The following is an 18149-nucleotide window of genomic DNA, read 5'->3' on the forward strand; positions in this document are numbered from 1 at the left end:
GCATACTGTTCAGAGAGAAAGGTAGGAGAGAGTGCAGAATGTAGTGTTACAGTATAGCTGGGGTGTAGAGAAAGATCAACTTAATGCAAGGTAGGTCCATTCAAAAGTGTTTGGCAGCAGGGAAGAAGCTGTTCTTGGGTCGGTTGGTACGTGACCTCAGATTTTTGTATCTTTTTCCCGACGGAAGAAGGTGGAAGAGAGAATGTCCGGGGTGCATGGTGTCCTTAATTATGCTGGCTGCTTTTCCGAGGCAGCGGAAAATGTAGACAGAGTCAATGGATGGGAGGCTGCTTTGTGTGATGGATTCATTCACAACCTTTTGTAGTTTCTTTCAGTCTTGGGCAGAGCAGGAGCCATACCAAGCTGTGATACAACCAGAAAGAATGCTTTCTATGGTGCATCTGTAAAGGTTGGAGAGAGTCATAGCTGGCATGCCAAATTTCCTTAGTCTTTTGAGAAAGTAGCAGCATTGGTGGGCTTTTGATAGCACAGTTGTCACTGAATTCAGAAGACTGAGCTCAGGCCCAATTTCAAGCAAGTAATCCAAGCTGATGCTTCACTGCAGTACTGAATGAATTCTGCATTGGTGGAAGTGCAGCCTTCCTGATCAGGCATCAAATCGATGCTCTATTCAGATGGTTGTAAGCAATCCATTGACCTTACTCAAAGAGCAGGGGCATCTCCTCGCCAGCATTTGTCCCTTAAACCAATACTACCAAAACACTTAGCTGGTATTTATTTCAATGCTGCTTGTGTGACTTTGCAATGCACAAACTATGACATCTGTCCACGCGACAACAATGTTGGCACTACATTAGTAATTCATTGGTTGCAAGGTATCAAGGTATCCTGGGCACAATAAAGGTGTCGAATAAATGTAGGTTATTCCTCTCTAATAGTCAGAAGTGATAATATTTTAGGAAGAAAAGAAAGAGGTGACATTTACACTAAATTATAAATCTTTAAAAATACGAGAGAGCAGGAAAATTTAGGAGTTCCAATACACCAATCTTTAAAATTGGGAAAAACACTGATAAAGTAGAAATAAGCATTTAGTTGTTTATGTTGCATTGTGCGTATTGATATTGCCCTGGTTAGAACACCATGGCCCATTTTGTGAAGGATATCAAGGCCATGGAGACACCAAAGGACAGATTCATTCGGATATTAGGAATAAGTGGTTTTAATTAACTTTAATTAACCTCTCATCATTACAGCAGTGAAAGTGAAGAGATCTAATAGACAAGTCTTCAAAATGATGATGTGTTTTGAAATGGTAAATAGTGGAGGACTATTTCCACTGAATGATGAGTCGCTAACCAGGGTGCCTACGTTTATCATCTTCATCAAAATATCAAATACAACGGAATGGGGAATTCTGTTAAGGCAAAGGTTTTTTCTTTAATTACACGGAATGTTCTACCGTGATTCCATAATATAACAAAGCACGACTCCAAGTGCTGGAAATCTAAAATATGTGCAGAAAAAAATAATGGAAATAACCTTGTAAAACTTCAGAATTTTGCCCAATCTCTAAAGCCTTTCAAACAGAAGTTGAAGTGGGTACGTGAGGACAGACTTTCTGACTGAATACACCAGTAGGACAGCTAAGGACTGGAAATCAGGTACGCCTGCCAGCTGGGCAGAAACAAAACATCTGCCAGAAGCTCTTGCTCGTTACAGTCCCAACTTCAATACAAATTGATGTGGTAAATAGCTGCGATTTCTTGTCATTTTGTTTTGCTGGAAATGCACCGACAACTAAGCATTCCCCCAGAAAACAGCCACTAGAGGGAGGGCATGCTTCACTCTTTGGAATGTTGGATATTTCAAGGTGTGCTGCACTTATTTTCTGTTATTAGTGCAGCTTGATTCACTTTCCTGATCATTTAACTGTTGCACTGCGGGGAGCTTTTAGCCTCTTTGTCATTTTTCAAATCCCAGTTTAACCACTATAAGTGTTGCCAAATTCAATTTTAATTTCCTCAATAAAATATAAGGGAGCAGACATTCTTCTTGCATTGAGAGATTTGGGTAATTTTGTCCGTCTCCAGTTCTTTGTTTTTTTTTCTCTCTCCCTCCATAAGACATAGGAGCGGAAGTAAGGCCATTCGGCCCATCGAGTCCACTCCACCATTCAATCATGGTTGATTTCAACTCCATTTACCCGCTCTCTCCCCATAGCCCTTAATTCCTATAAGACCATAAGACCTCCAACCAACATGCAGCAAGAACTCATTTTCAATTACTGCTCCCTCACCATGAATTTTTTTGAAGGACCACGCGCCCTGTTTTTACCAAAGCGCCAATACCTCATCTTCCCCGTCCACCGAGCCAAATGACAGCTCGATCATTTTAAGAACGGATTCAAGCCGGCCTTCAAACGAAGGTGTGCATGTAATTTTTTTCTCCACAATCATTCTGCAATGTTGAACAATACTGTTAAGACCACAAAATATTTCAGTTGTAGTTAAATTGAATTACCACAAGGGGTCATGAATGTACAAAAAATTAGTAATTTTTTTTACACTGAGGGAGAATTTAGCGTGGCCAATGCACCTAACCAGCGCATCTTTCGGACTGTGGGAGGAAACCGGAGCACCCGGAGGTAACCTACGCAGAGTTGGGGAAAATGTGCAAACTCCACACACACACACAAGCCGGGAATCGAACTTGGGTCCCTGGCGCTGTAAGGCAGCACTGCTAACCACTGTCCCACCCTGCCACCTTACAGGTGTGTTGGATCTCCCATGAAAAAGGTCTTTCTGGAACGTGTTAGTCTCCATTTTTCTTCCGTGGTTTTGAGATGTAGAGGAAACAATGATGGGCCGAAGGGCCTGTTTCCATGCTGTAAATCTCTATGACTCTATTCCAAATACGAACAAATAAAATTATCAATTCACTGAAATTACTCTGTTGCCCAGCAGGGTCAATAACTACAAGGAATGAAATTGGGCTCAGCAGCATCTGCTTTTTAGGTTGCTAACAGGCCCCTTAAACATTCCAATATCATGTCTGTGGCACATGCACACACTTCTAATGCAGAATTAACTGCTCCACTAACTTCATCAACCGAGGCCACTACAGCAGAACATACGTGCAACTTCACCTCCAGCGAACTGGCACATGCTTTGCCTTTTCCCCTGCCATGGCTGCAGCACACTTGTGCACGTCTCACCATATTCAGGGCCCCAGGCTATCCTGTAAATTATTCCATCACCCCTGTACCAAAGAAAAGCCAGGCAGCGTGCCTTAATGACTACTGCCCGGTGGCTCTGACATTCATCGTTATGAAGTGCTTCAAAAGGTTAGTCATAGCATGAATCAATTCCGGTCTCCCAGATTGCCTGGATCCACGACAGTTCGCCTGCTGCCACAACAGGTCCACAGCAGGCGTCATCTCCCTGGCCCTACACTCAACCCTGGAACACCTAGATAACAAAGACACCTATGTCAGACTCCTATTTATCGACTACAGCTCAGCCTTCTACACCACCGTAGTGGGTCGAATCTGAAACAATGAGGAGGTGGAGTACAGAAAAGAGATAGAGAACCTAGTGAAATGGTGCAACGACAATAATCTCTCCCTCAATGTCAGTAAAACGACAGAAGTAATCATCAACTTCAGGAAACATAGTGGAGGACATGGCCCGTCTACAGCAATGGTGATAACATGGAAATGGTCAAGAGCTTCAAGTTTCTTGATGTCCAGATCGCCAAAAACCTATCCTGGTCTCTCCACGTTGATGCCATAGTTAAGAAAGCCCATGAATGCCTCTACTTCCTCAGGAGGCTAAGGAAATTTGGCATGTCCACTACGACTCTCGCCAACTTTTACAGATGCACCATAGAAAGCATCCTTTCCAGATGTATCACCGCTTGGTATGGCTCCTGCTCTGACCAAGACCACAAGAAACTACAAAGGGTTGTGAATGTAGCCCAGTCCATTTATTTTTTCAAGTGGTGTGAAGCTTGTGAATGTTAGAAACAAAGCCTGATTGGTAGAATTCTTTTGAGCGTGACAGTTAAAGGTATGGTGAATTGAGTAGTCACTGAGGCTAATGGTGCAGTTGATGGAACATGACATTTGAAGATGTCTTCAGATTTCGACCACTAAGAGCATCCTGCCTTGCTCCCATGTTCTTGGGGCTATACTCCTGGCATTCACCTCTTCCACTCCCTCTTGTCGCTGACTCCATGAGCATCAGTTTGTAGGGTCTCCATCTCTGCGGGTACAGGATATTTCACAACCTTTCTGTCTCCGATGCAGCATTTGAAAACCTTGATACCACACTCTCCTAATATTGATTCTTGCACACTGCATATCATTCCCAATTGTCTCAGCACCCCTGACAGCCTCTGTAGAATTTCACTACAAATAGCCATTGCATGCATAAAATCATACATAACACTTCTGGAGTTAAATACGACAACTAGAGTCTGCAGTCTGTCAGTGACAGACCTGTGCAATCATCCCAGTACTGCCTCAGGAGGAGTAAGCAGTTGGAGTGGATTTCTGAATATTGTGTTAATACTCATCCTTAGCTTATTTTTTTCAGTAATAAAAGGTTGATTCATACACAGCCCACATAACAGCACATATATCTATTGTTAATATAAAAGTGCCAGATTGATGGAAAACCCATAATGTGGCCAAACCAAGTTACACAGATTACGTCCCAGAAAGTTCGCCTCTCTAAACTCACTGCAGAAATGTTATGTCACGCTCTATGCATGCATGGAGATACATGATACTTGCCTCTTTGTGCTGAGATTCTACAATGATCTTCTCCATCTAAAGCCTGCAACCTTTGTTCTGAATCACAAGAAACACAAAGAACTTTGGGGCAGCACGGTGGCATTCGGGGCAGCACGATGGCACAGTGGCAAAGCACTGCTGCCTAACAGCGCCAGGGACCCAGCTTCAGTTCCCTGGCCTCGGGTCACTGTCTGTGTGGAGTTTGCATATTCTCCCCATGTCTGCATGGGTTTCGTCTGGGTGCTCCGGTTTCTTCCCACAGTCCAAAGATTTGCGGGTTAGGTTGATTGGCCATGCTAAATTGACCCTAGAGTAAGAGGATTAGTAGGATAAATATCATAGAAACCCTACAGTGCAGAAGGAGGCCATTCGGCCCATCGAGTCTGCACCGACCACAATCCCACCCAGGCCCTACCCCCACATATTTACCCGCTAATCCCTCTCACTTACGCATCTTAGGACTCTAAGGGGCAATTTTTAGCATGGCCAATCAACCTAACCCGCACATCTTTGGACTGTGGGAGGAAACCGGAGCACCCGGAGGAAACCCACGCAGACACAAGGAGAATGTGCAAACTCCACACAGACAGTGACCCGAGCCGGGAATCGAACCCGGGACCCTGGAGCTGTGAAGCAGCAGTGCTAACCACTGTGCTACCGTGCCGCCCAATATGTGGGGTTACAGGAATAGGGCTTGAGAGATTGTGGTCAGCGCAGACTCGCTGGGCCAAATGGCCTCTTTCTGCATTGTAGGGATTCTATGAACTTGAAATAATTATAGGGTTATGTCATTAGAAACGTTCACTGTCTCATATCTAACTACTTGTTTATTTTACATTTGCAAGTTGCTAAAACAAATAAACATTCAACTTAGATGCAAATGTCTATCAAGAATAACCATATGTTTTGAATTCTTGGAAGCATCACCAAATTAATAATGAAATCTTTTACAAACTCTTATGAATACCCACTCTATAGTGTCATAATTCCGTGCTTCATTCTTTGTATGGTGCAGAAAAATATTTGGAAAAGTCCAACGTGATTCCGGTTGTTGACAAGATTGCTCTTTTATATTACAGTTTATTAAACTACTCATCAAGGGCCTGCAGAGAAATGTTTAACTGACTCATAGAAGATTTTGAGATGCCAGATATTTCAGACCACTGGGAATACTCGGCTATAGAGTGCACTTTTAGGAGCTTCAGTTTCTGATGGTCCTCAACGAAACAAAAGGAGATGGTCATCGACTTCAGGAAGTGCAGTGGAGGGCATGCTCCTGTCTACATCAATGGAGACGAACTAGAAATGGTCGAGAGCTTCAGGTTTTTAAGGTGTTCGGATCACCAACAACCTGTCCTGGTCCCTCCATGCGAACGCTATAGTTAAGAAAGCCCACCAATGCCTCTACTTTCTCAGAAGACGAAGGAAATTCGACATGTCCGCTACAAATCTCACCAACTTCTACAGATGCACCATAGAAAACATTCTTTCTGGTTGTATCACAGCTTGGTATGGCTCCTGCTCTGCCCAAGACCGCAATAAACTACAAAGGGTCATGAATGAAACCCAGTCCATCACTCAAATCAGCCTCCCATCCATTGACATTGTCTACACTTCCCGCTGCTTCGGAAAAGCAGCCAGCATAATCAAGGACCCCACGCACTCAGGACATTCTCTCTTCAACCTTCTTTTGTTGGGAAAAAGATACAAAAGTCTGAGATCACGGACCAACCAACTCAAGAACAGCTTCTTCCCTGCTGCCATCACACTTTTGAATGGTCTTTCTCTGCACCCTAGCTATACAGTAACACTACATTCTACACGCTCTCCTTCCCCATGTATGGCATGCTTTGTCCATATCGTGCTGAAGAAACAATACTTTTCACTGTATGCTAATACATATTGCTGGGACCTTGAGAGAAATCTTTGTATCCTCACTGGCTACAGGGGAGGTCCCAGAGGACTGGAGAATAGTCAATGTTGTTCCTTTGTTTAAGAAGGGTAGCAAGAATAATCAAGGTAATTACAGGCCAGTGAGCCTTACATCAGTGGTGGGAAAATTATTGGAGAGGATTCTTCGAGACGGGATTTATTCCCACTTGGAAATAAGTGGATGTATTAGTGAGAGACAACATGGTTTTGTGAAAGGGAGGTCGTGTCTCACTAACTTGATCGAGTTTTTCGAGGAAGTGAAGAAGATGATTGATGATGGTAGGGCAGTGGATGTTGTCTACATGGACTTCAGTAAGGCCTTTGACAAGGTCCCTCATGGCAGACTGGTGCAGAAGGTGAAGTCGCATGGGATCAGAGGTGAGCTGGCAAGGTGGATACAAAACTGGCTCGGTCAAAGAAGGCCGAGGGTAGCAGTGGAAGGGTGCATTTCTGAATAGAGGGCTGTGATAAGTGGCGTTCCTCAGGGATCAATGCTGGGACCTTTGCTGTTTGTAATATAAATGATTTGAAGGAAAATGTAACTGGATTGATTAGTAAGTTTGCGGACGACACAAAGGTTGGTGGATTTGCAGATAGTGATGAGGACCACCAGAGGATACAGCAGGATATAGATCAGTAGGAGACTTGGGCGGAGAGGTGGCAGATGGAGTTTAATCCGGACAAATGTGAGGTAATGCATTTTGGAATGTCTAATAGGAAAAATATAGTAAATGGCAGAACCCTTAAGAGTATTGATAGGCAAAGGGACCTGGGTGTACAGGTATATAGGTCACTGTAAGTGGCAATGCAGGTGGAGAAGGTAGTCAAGAAGGCATATGGCATGCTTGCCTTCATCGGCCGGGGTATTGAGTTTAAAAATTGGCAAGTTATGTTGCAACTTTACAGAACCTTAGTTAGGCCGCACTTGGAATATCGTGTTCAATTCTGGTCGCCACACTACCAGAAGGTTGTGGAGGCTTTGGAGAGGGCACAGAAAAGATTTACCAGGATGTTGCCTGGTATGGAGGGCATCATCTATGAGGAGAAGTTGGAGAAACTTGGTTTGTTCTCACTGGAACGACTGAGGTTGAGGGGCGACCTGATAGAAGTCTACAAGTTTATGAGAGGCATGGACAGAGTGGATAGTCAGAAGCTTTTTCCCAGGGTGGAAGAGTCAATTATTAGGGGGCACAGGTTTAAGGGGCGAGGGGAAGGTTTAAAGAAAATGTGTAAGGCAGATTTTTTTTTTTTACACAGAGGGTGGTGGGTGCCTGGAACTCATAGTGGAAGCAGATACGGTAGTAACCTTTAAGGGGCGTCTTGACAAATACATGAATAGGATGGAAATAGAGGGATATGGTCCCCAGAAGGGCAGGGGGTTTTAGTTCAGTCGGGCAGCATGGTCGGTGCAGACTTGAAGGGCCGAAGGGCCTGTTCCTGTGTTGTAATTTTCTTTGTATATGACAATAATAAATCAAATCAAATCAAGTGCGACTTAAAATTCTATGAGTGCAACCAAGTGCTGAAAATACTCAGCAGGTCTGGCAGCATTCGGGAAGAGAGAAACAGAATCAACATTTCAAGCCAAATATGACTCGTATTCAGAACTGAGGAAATGTATAACTGTGATTGGTTTTATGCCGTTGAATGGAGGAGGGGGAGGAAGAGATTAAATGACAAAGGTGTCAAGGAACAAAAGGCAAAGCCAGTGGTTAGATGTAAAGCAGCAAAGCATTTGCCCAGAGTGAATGTGAATGGAAGAATAATGAATAGCTCTGTCTGAAAGCAGAAATATGAAAAACAAGATTAAGATCAGCACATGACAGAAAAACAGATTCAAAATGGGTCCATGGTCTGAAATTGTTGAACTTGATGTTGAATTCAGAAAGCTGTCAAGTGCCGAATTGGAAGATGAGCTGTTGTTCCTCATGTTTGAATTGAACGTCACTGGCACACAGCAGTTGACTGAGGACAGAAATGAGAGTGTGAGCAAGGTGGTACATTAAAATAGCAAGCAACCAAAAGCCAGGGGTCATGCTTGTGGACTGAGCGGAGGTGCTCTGGAAAGCTCTCACCTAATCTGAATTTGCATTTTCCTAATGTAGAGGAGAACCATATAGTGAGTGGCAAATACAGTACACTAAATTGAAAGGAGGAGAGTTTGCAATCTTGGATGGTGAGGAGAGAGGAGGTAAAAGAGGTGTTGCACTTCCTGCAATTGCACTGGAAGGAACCATGGGAAGAGGTGATTGGGGGTGATTGAGCAATGGACGACAGTGCAACAGAAGGAAAGGTTCTTTTGGAATGCTGACGGGATGGGATGGGATGGAAGATCTGTTTGGTGTTGGCAATCATGCGGAAGCTGGGAGAAATGGCAGAGGATGATCCCTTGAATGTGGAGGCAGGTGGGATGGAAAGTGAGGACAAGTAAAACCCTACCATGGTTCTGGGGGAGCAAGAACAGTCGTGCAGGAAATGGGTCGGATGCAGTTAAGGACCCGGTCAACCACAGGGGGGAGGATCCTTGGTTGAACAAAAAGGTAGATACATCAGAAGCACTGTTATGGAAGGTTGAATCATTGGAACAGATGCGAGGGGAGATGCACTTCCCAGTTTCTCCATCTTCATTGCATCCTCCACCTCCAGCATGATGCCATCACCCAACTCATCTTTCCCTGCCCTTCCCTAACAGCATTGTGTAGGGACTATTCCCTCTGCAACACCCTGGTGCATTCCTCAACGCAAGCTCGAGGAATAGCACCTCATCATCCAATTAGGCACTTTATAGCCTTCTGGACTCAACAATCTCAGACCACAAACTCTGTCCCTCCATTTTGATTCTGGTTTTTATTTTGCCATATGCCAATTGCAATCTTTTTTTTGGATAGGGCTGTTCATTATTCTGTCATTCACACTCATTCTGGATAAATGTTATATTTCTTTACCACAGCCATTACACTCCCCCCTTTATGTTTAGTTCTGTCTGTAGTTAGATATCTCTGCTGTTTAATCTCTCACCGATCCCTTTTGTTCTTCCTTCCACCCCACTTTGAATGGCATAAAACCTATCACATTTGTACTCTTCCTTCATTTCTGATATTTGACTCAAAACGTTAACTCTATTTCTGTCTCCACAGATGCTGCCAGACCTGCTGACTATTTCCTGCATTTTCTGTTTTTATTTCAGATGTCCAGCATCTGCAGTATTTCACTTTGATTTTAGCAGCTATACGCAAGTTACTGGTTTTGGAATCACAGTGACCCCTCAGTTTGGAGTGACTACTGCTCATTCCCTCAGCACACCGAAATGATTTTGATAAAGTAGTAAAACATTGTTGGCTCAGGAAAACAATCATGGCACGGCAAGGAGTTATTATTTCATATGAAACCCGTCACAGTTGAGTTTGGTATGTTTCATTCATGCATGCAGGAAATGGCAATTTCTAAAGTTAAAATTAATTAATTCTCAGTAAGAATTAAATTGACTGTTTATCATTTTGTTCCTAAAAAGCAAACAATTCTGTACCTGGCCTGTATATGCAAAATCCAGAGCTTGTTTCAGACCCAGGCTGGTCACTCCATGCAGGCTCACTTCCTCAGCCACACTCTCCACCATACACAGGCTAAACATGGCCTGAAAACAAAAAAGGTAAAATAAATTCATCTCAAGGATCAATTACATAGAATGCATATATGTATATAATCTAATGAGTATTGTCACTTTGCACATTTTAGAATTACTCTGTTACAATCACCAAAAACATTTGCCGAAGGCACTGGATACTGCAAAGATTATGGGCCCTGATAATATTCCAGCATTAGTACTGAAGACTTGCACTCCAGAACTTGCTGCGCCCCCTAACCAAGCTGTTCCAGTACAGCTACAACACTAGCCTCTACCCAGCAATGTGGAAAATTGCCCAGGCCTGTCCTGTGCACAAGAAACAGGAAAATTCCAGCCCAGCCATTTACTGCCCAGTCTACTCTTGATAATCAGTAAAGTGATGGAAGGGGTCAGCAACAGTGTTATCAAGTGGTATTTACTCAACAATAACCTGACCACGGACTCAGTTCTGGTTCAACCAGGGCCACCTCAGCTCCTGATCTCGTAACAGTCTTGGCTCATACATGGACAAAAGAGCTGGACACCAGAGGAGGCGAGGAGAGAATGACCGTCCTTGACATCAATACACCATTTGACTAGGTATGGCATCAAGCAGCCTTAGCAAAACTGGAGTCAATGGCATTAAAAAAAAACCCCTTTGCTGGTTCATAACATCATAAAATTCCTATAGTGCAGAAGGAGACCATTCGGCCCATTGAGCCTGCACCAACAACAATCCCACCCACGCCCTTTCCCCGCGACCCCATGAATTTACCCTGCTAGTCTCCCTGACACCAAGGGGCAATTGGGCATGGCCAATCAACCCAACCTGCATTTCTTTGGAGCGTGGGAGAGAACCAGAGCACCCAGAGAAAATGAACACAGACACGGGGAGAACATGCAAACTCCACACAGACAGTGACCCGGGGCCAGAATCGAACCCTGGTCCCTGGCTCTGTGAGGCAGCAGCGCTAACCACTGCGCCACCATGCCACAAAGGAAGATGATTGTGGTGATTGGAAGTCAATCATTTCAGCTTTAGGGCACCACAGCTGGAGTCCCTCAGGCGAGTGTCCTAGGTCAAACTATCTTCAGCTACTTCATCAATGACCTTCCTCCCATCATAATCAGAAGTGAAGTGGGAATGTTCGCTGATGACTGCAAAAACGTTCAATATCATTTGGGACTCCTCAGGTACTGAAGCAGTCCATGTCCACATGCAGCAAGACCCGGATAATACCCAAGCTTGGGCTGTAAGTGGTGAGTAACATCCACACCACACAAATGCCAGGCAATGACCATCTCCAGCAAGCGAGGATCTAACCATCACCCCTTGACATTTGATGGCATTACCATCACTGAATCGTCAACATCCTGGAGGTTAACATCAACCAGAAACTGAACTGGATCAGCTGTATAAATACTGTGGCTACCAGAACAGGTAAAAGGCTAAGAATCCTGTGGAGAGTAACTCACCTCCTGACTTCCTAAAAGCCTGTCCACCATCTACAAGGCACAAGTCAGGAGTGTGATGGAATATTCCCCACTTGTCTGGATGAATGCAGCTCCAACAACATTCAAGAAGGACAAAGCAGTCATTTAACTGCTACCCCTTCCACAAACATTCAATCCCTCCACCACTGGTGAACAGTGGCAGCTGTGTGTACCATCTACAAGATGCACCAAGGCGCCTTAGGCAGCACCTTTCAAACGCATGACCACTACCACCTAGAAGGAAAAGAGCAGCAGATGCCTGTGAACACCACCAGCTGCAAGTTTCCCTCCAAGCCATTCACCACCCTGACTTGGAAATATATCACCGTTACCTTACCTTCACCAAGTCAAAATCCTGGAACTCCTTCCCTAAGAGCACTGTGGGTGTACCTACAGCTCAGGGACTGCAGCATTTCAAAAACGCAGCTCAACCCCACCTTCTTAAGGACAACAAGGGATGGGCAATAAAAATGCTGGTCTAGCCAGTATTGCCCACATCCAGTGAAATGAATTACAAGTGCATACTTTATGCTGGGGAATGAAATTCACATTTTCAATTTAGTTTGTCTTTCATAAGATAAGGAATAGAAGTAGTAGGCAATTCGATCATTTGAGTCTGCTCTGCCATTCAATAGGACCATGGCTAATCTGATTGTGGCTTTAACTCCACTTTTCTGCCTTCCCCACATAATCCTAGACTCCTTTGAAGATGAAATAATCTGTTTTACTCAGCCTTGAATATATTGAATGATCCAGCCTCCACTGTTCTCTGGTGTAGTGAATTCAAAAAACTAATAACTCTCAGAGAAATTCTCAGTCTTAAATGAGACACCCCTTATTTTGAAACTGTGCCCCCTAGTTCTAGATTTTCCCATAAGGGAAACATCTTCTCAGCATCTATCCTGTCAAACCCTTCAGAATTCTATATATGTTTCAAAGAACACCTCTCATTCTTCTATACTCTGAGTATAGGTCCAACCTGCTCAAACTTTCCTCTTAAGACAACGTCTTCATCCAAGGAATCAGACTGGTGAACTTTCTATGAACTGCTTTCAATGCAAGTATACCCCAGACCAAAACTGGACAGTACTCCAGGTGTGATTTCACCAATGCCCAATATAGTTGTAGCAAGACTTCCCTACTTTTATACTCTATCCCCCTTGCAATACAAGCCAACATTCCATTTGCCTTACTGATTACTTCCCCTGCCTATGTTAACATTTTGCGATTTGTGATCAATTACACTCAGGTCTCTCTATATCACAGCATTCTGCAGTCACGATCCACTGAAATAATATTCTAGTTTTCGATTCTTCCTGCCAGAGTGGACAACCTCACATTATGCTCCATCTACCAAACACTCACTTAAACCGTATATATCCCTCAGCAAACTCTGTATCTTCCTCACAACTACCTATCTTTGTATCATCAATAAGTTTGGCCACAATAAATACAGTTATTTTATCCAAGTCATTAATAGTGAGTTAATTAATTGAGATCACAACACTAATCCCAGCGTCATTCCACCAGTCACAGTTTACCAACCTGAAAATTACTCATTTTTCTTGATTTTGTTTCCTGTTCGATAGCCAAATGTCTGTTCAGAATGGAAAATTACCCTCATGAGCTCTGATAGAGCATATTCTCCTTCCGAAGATGCTACCAGAGCTGAGTATTTTCTGCATTTTATTTTTATTCCACGAGCTGTTATCTTATGCAGTAACCTTCCACATGGCATCTTATCAAATGCCTTTTGGAAATCCAAATACATTACAACTACTGGTCCTATTTCCATCCTGCTTGTTACATCCTGAGTAAATGAGTCAAACACAATTTCTCTTTCACAAAACCATGTTGACTCCAAATTAACGATTTGGAAGGAGGAACTGATACAAAGATATGTAGAGGGACAGGTAGTATTGAGGAAGCAGCCGGGCTGCAGAAGGACTTGTTAGGAGTTAGGAGAGTGGGCAAAGAAGTGGCAGATGGAATACAATGTGGAAAAGTGTGAAGTTATACACTTTGGAAGGAGGAATGGAGGCATAGACTATTTCCTAAATGGGAAAATGCTTAGGAAATCAGAAGCACAAAGGGACTTGGGAGTCCTTGTTCAAGATTCTCTTAATTTTAACGTGCAGGTTCAGTTGGCAGTCAGGAAGGCAAATGCAACGTTAGCATTTATGTTGAGAGGGCTAGAATACAAGAGCAGGGATGTACTTCTGAGGCTGTATAAGACTCTGGTCAGGCCCCATTTGGAGTATTGTGAGCAGTTTTGGGCCCCGTGTCTAAGGAAGGTTGTGCTGGCCTTGGAAAGGGTCCAGAGGAGGTTCACAAGAATGATCCCTGGAATGAAGAGCTTGTCATATGAGGAACGGTTGAGGACTCTGGATCTGTACTCGTTGGAGTTTAGAAGGATGAGGGGGGGGGATCTTATTGAAACTTTCAGGATACTGCGAGGCCTGGATAGAGTGGACGTGGAGAGGATGTTTCCACTAGCAGGAAAAGCTGGAACCAGAAGGCACAACCTCAGGCTAAAGGGACAATCCTTTAAAACAGAGATGAGGAGGAATTTCTTCAGCCAATGAGTGGTAAATCTGTGGAACTCTTTGCCGCAGAAGGCTGTGGAGGCCAAGTCATTGAATATCTTTAAGACAGAGATAGATAGGTTCTTGATTAATAAGGGAATCAGGGGTTATGGGGAAAAGGCAGGAGAATAGGGATGAGAAAAATATCAGCCATGATTGAATGGCAGAGCAGACTCGGTGGGCCGAGTGGCCTAATTCTGCTCGTATGTCCTATGGTCTTGTGGATATTCTGATTTTTTAAATGTCCTGCTCAGCATTCAAAGTAAACAAGGATAATGGGCAAATCTGCCCCAAAATGTTCCTGGAAGTCCTTGAAAACATAAAGGGGGAGGAGCCTTTCTTGAATTTGACATCCTGTTCCTAATTTCTGTCGGTACTTGGCTCCTCCCTCTGGAATTGAATGAATGAAGGTGCAGCAAGCGTACAGAAATGTTTGGTTTAAATAGAGAAGTGCAGTTCCATACTTGTGGACAACACGGCTCCTTCTGCGACTTAGTGATGAAACCAAGGCGCAGGTGCCACATTCATTTACATACAGGAGCAGTTCAAGTGAGCCTTGGAGAAAAGATTCTTGGAGGAGCTGCAACTCCAGTAACAGATTCTGGGCAGATTTGGCATGAACACTATTTGCATCTCATGAATGCTCATTAAAACAGCAAGCCAGCAGTATCCCGTCAGGCCTTCTAATCTTCTGTCATGCCAAAGTCTCTAAGATTAGCTCATTAAAACATTCCAACTCGTGTCAGGTGGGAAGATGTAGCAATGACCTGCTGCTTGGGGGTTGGAGTGGGGATGGTAGCAGCACAGGCCAGTGCACAATCTCAAATGTATTGCATAATGTGGCCATCAGCTGCCTTTGGTTGAGATGTGATTTGACTGATATGACCAATGGTCTTTTGGAGTGTTCAAGTCAAGGACAGCACTTTCATAACTTCCCGTATTTGGATGACGGCATCTATCTGGCAAACAAATCACTGGGCAACTGAGGTGGGATCCATTGGAATTGTAGCGGGCAACTTCATCCCCTACCTCTTTCTGATGGCGTGGAGAGATGGAAATTCCCTCAGTCATACGTCCCTTATTTTGGGAACCTGACATGGAGGCCAGATCCTGCTGCTGACCTCAGACAGCTCGTGGTGGACATGCAAGCTACCATCTTGAAAAAGGGGAGACAATCAAAGGCTGAGGAGCAGGCTCATTATCTAATTCAGAATGGTGAGTGGGTTCCTGATGCTGGAGGGACAAAATAAGGGACGTATGACTGAGGGAATTTCCATCTCGCCACGCCATCAGAAAGAGGTAGGGGATGAAGTTGCCCGCTACAATTCCAATGGATCCCACCTCAGTTGCCCAGTGATTTGTTTGCCAGATAGATGCTGTCATCCAAATATGTGGAGGCATGAAAGTGCTGTCCTTCAGGATGGCCATGCTTGCACCATCTGTGGTGGGAAGTGTCATTCTAAAGATGGAGGGAGGGAGAAGGCAAGTAAGTTTTTTTTATTTTTAAGAGTTTTGATACAATCCCGGAGGAGCAACCCCTCTTAGGAATATGATCTAGTGGCTATTACAGAGCAGGGGTCGCATGTGAACAATGAGAAGACAGTGCCCATTTCCTTCACTGAGCCCACCATGTGGGCTATGTGCATTGCCCTTGGAAAGCCCAGTCGCCTCAGGAATGGGGCTTTAATAGGTCCCACGGATTTGTGCTGGGACTCCCAACTGTTCACATTATATATTAATGATTTGGAAGAAGGAACTAAATGTATTATCTCCAGATTTGCAGATGATACAAAACTTAGGTGGGAGGATGAGCTGTGAGGAGGATGCAGAGATGCTTCAGAGTGATTTAATAGGCTGAATGAGTGCGCATATGCATGGCCGTTGCAGTTTAATGTGGATAAATGTGAGATTATCTACTTTGGTAGCAAAAATAGGAAGGCAGATTATTTGAATGGGTGTAAATTGAGGGAAGCGAGACTTCGGTATCCTCGTGCATCAGTCACTGAAAGTAAGCATGGAGGTACAGCAGGCGGTAAAGAAGGCAAATGGTATGTTGGCCTTCAAAGCGAGCAGATTTGGGTATAGGAATAGGGATATTTTGCTGCAATTGTATAGGGCGTTGTTGAGGTGACACATGGAGTATTGTGTGCAGTTTTGGTGTCCTTATCTGAGGAAGGATATCCTTGCTATAGAGGAAGTACAGTGAAGGTTTACCAGGCTGATTCCTGGGATGGCAGGTCTGTCATATGCGGAGAGACTAAGTCAATTAGGATTATATTCACTGGAGTTTAGAAGAGTGAGAGGGGATCTCATAGAAACTTATAAAATGCAAACAGGATAGATTCAGAAAGATGGTGGGGGAGTCCTGAACTAGGAATCATAGTTTGAGGATAAGGAGATGAGGATGAAGATGTTGGAGTAAAAGTGAGATGCTGCCAGAGGGAATCCCGAAATTAAAAGATACAAGATGGTTACCTGGTACAAAATGGACTCTGTGGAAAGACATTAAGATGTGCTGACTTAGGCATAGACATTGCACAACGAGCTAAATCCTGTTATTGTCCAATTACTGCAGGAAATAAACCAGACCTTGAGGTCCAGATGATCACCTTAGCTTAAGATAAAGCAGAACCGAAACAATGAGTTTTGTTAACGAGATCAGTCGTTGATTGGGGGGCATAATCGGCTAATGATATGATAACTGCTAATGTCTGTACTTGTCGACTCTTCGAAAAGTATAAAAGCTCAGCTGCCATTTTAAAATTGAGAAGGTGACTGCGAGCACTGCGGAGAGCCCAGCGCTTCTCCCAAAGCTTTGTCCGATAAACTGCATATTGAATCTTTAAATCTGACTCTGAGTGGTGATTTCCCACAACAAGGATAACCTTTTAGGACTGAGGTGAGGTGAAATTTCTTCACCCAGAGGGTGATGAATCTGTGAAATTCACTACCACAGAAAGTAGTTGAGGCCAAAATGTTGTGTGATTTCAAGTAGAAATTAGATATAGCTCTTGTGGCTAAGGGACCAAGGGAATTAGGGGAGGTGGGATCAGGATATTGAATTTGATGATCAGCCATGATCAAAATGAATGGTGGATCAGGCTTGAAGGGCTGAATGGCCTATTCCTGCTTCAAATTTCTATGTTTGTGTTAATGACACTAATTTGCAGAAAATTAGCTACCTCTGCATCAGGCATCTGACCTGACCTGGGATCCAGCCTTTTTGAAAATGGCTAAGGGTCAGAATTTTGGCAAGGAACCAGTACCACAACTGGAAGTGCTGAACTGCAAATCTGCCCACCGGCAACCCGGATCCCAACCTCAACTGAAAGTTCTGCCCAATGTTTCTAGAACCCTTCCACAACTTCCTAGGGCTGTCGGGTCTCTTCTGCCCTTTATTCCAGGTTTTCGCAAGTTTAACTGGGTACCGGGTGTCATGCAGTTCTCTGTTAACTCCCACCCCCACCATATCACATCTATTTCTTTTCTACTATCGTGAATCATTTACTGGGCTTGAAACAAGAGCTGAACTGGAGTTTTGTTAACTCCTTATGTGATAAAGGTGATCTATCCAAGCTCACGCCATCTGTCTGTTTCTAAATTAGCTCAGGATTAACAAAGTGAGACTTAAGTGTTTGTATTGTGTTGCTATGGATCTACAGTACACTTTAGCTACTACAGAAAATCTCATTAAACATTGTGTATGTTGTTTTATGTGATTGATTTTATAAAAATGGAAATTCTGAATTGTATCAAGTTCTGCCACCAACCAAAA

The 18149-nt window shown here is 43.8% G+C and overlaps 1 protein-coding gene across 6 annotated transcripts in view; it reads right to left on the reverse strand.

Annotated features, from left to right (window-relative positions):
- The window catches only part of klhl32 (kelch-like family member 32), a 261784-nt gene that overhangs the window by 177282 nt on the left and 66353 nt on the right, over positions 1–18149 (reverse strand). For 4 of the 6 annotated variants that reach the window (XM_078212638.1, XM_078212641.1, XM_078212637.1 and 1 more), the window contains one exon: positions 10218–10325. The exons of the other annotated variants lie outside the window; for them this stretch is intronic. In XM_078212638.1, coding sequence (XP_078068764.1) covers positions 10218–10325 — 108 coding nt within the window. The remainder of the gene's footprint in view (positions 1–10217; positions 10326–18149) is intronic. 6 annotated transcript variants of the gene reach the window in all.

This window comes from Mustelus asterias, chromosome 5 (genome assembly GCF_964213995.1).
Source record: "Mustelus asterias chromosome 5, sMusAst1.hap1.1, whole genome shotgun sequence".
Classification (NCBI taxonomy): domain Eukaryota; kingdom Metazoa; phylum Chordata; class Chondrichthyes; order Carcharhiniformes; family Triakidae; genus Mustelus; species Mustelus asterias.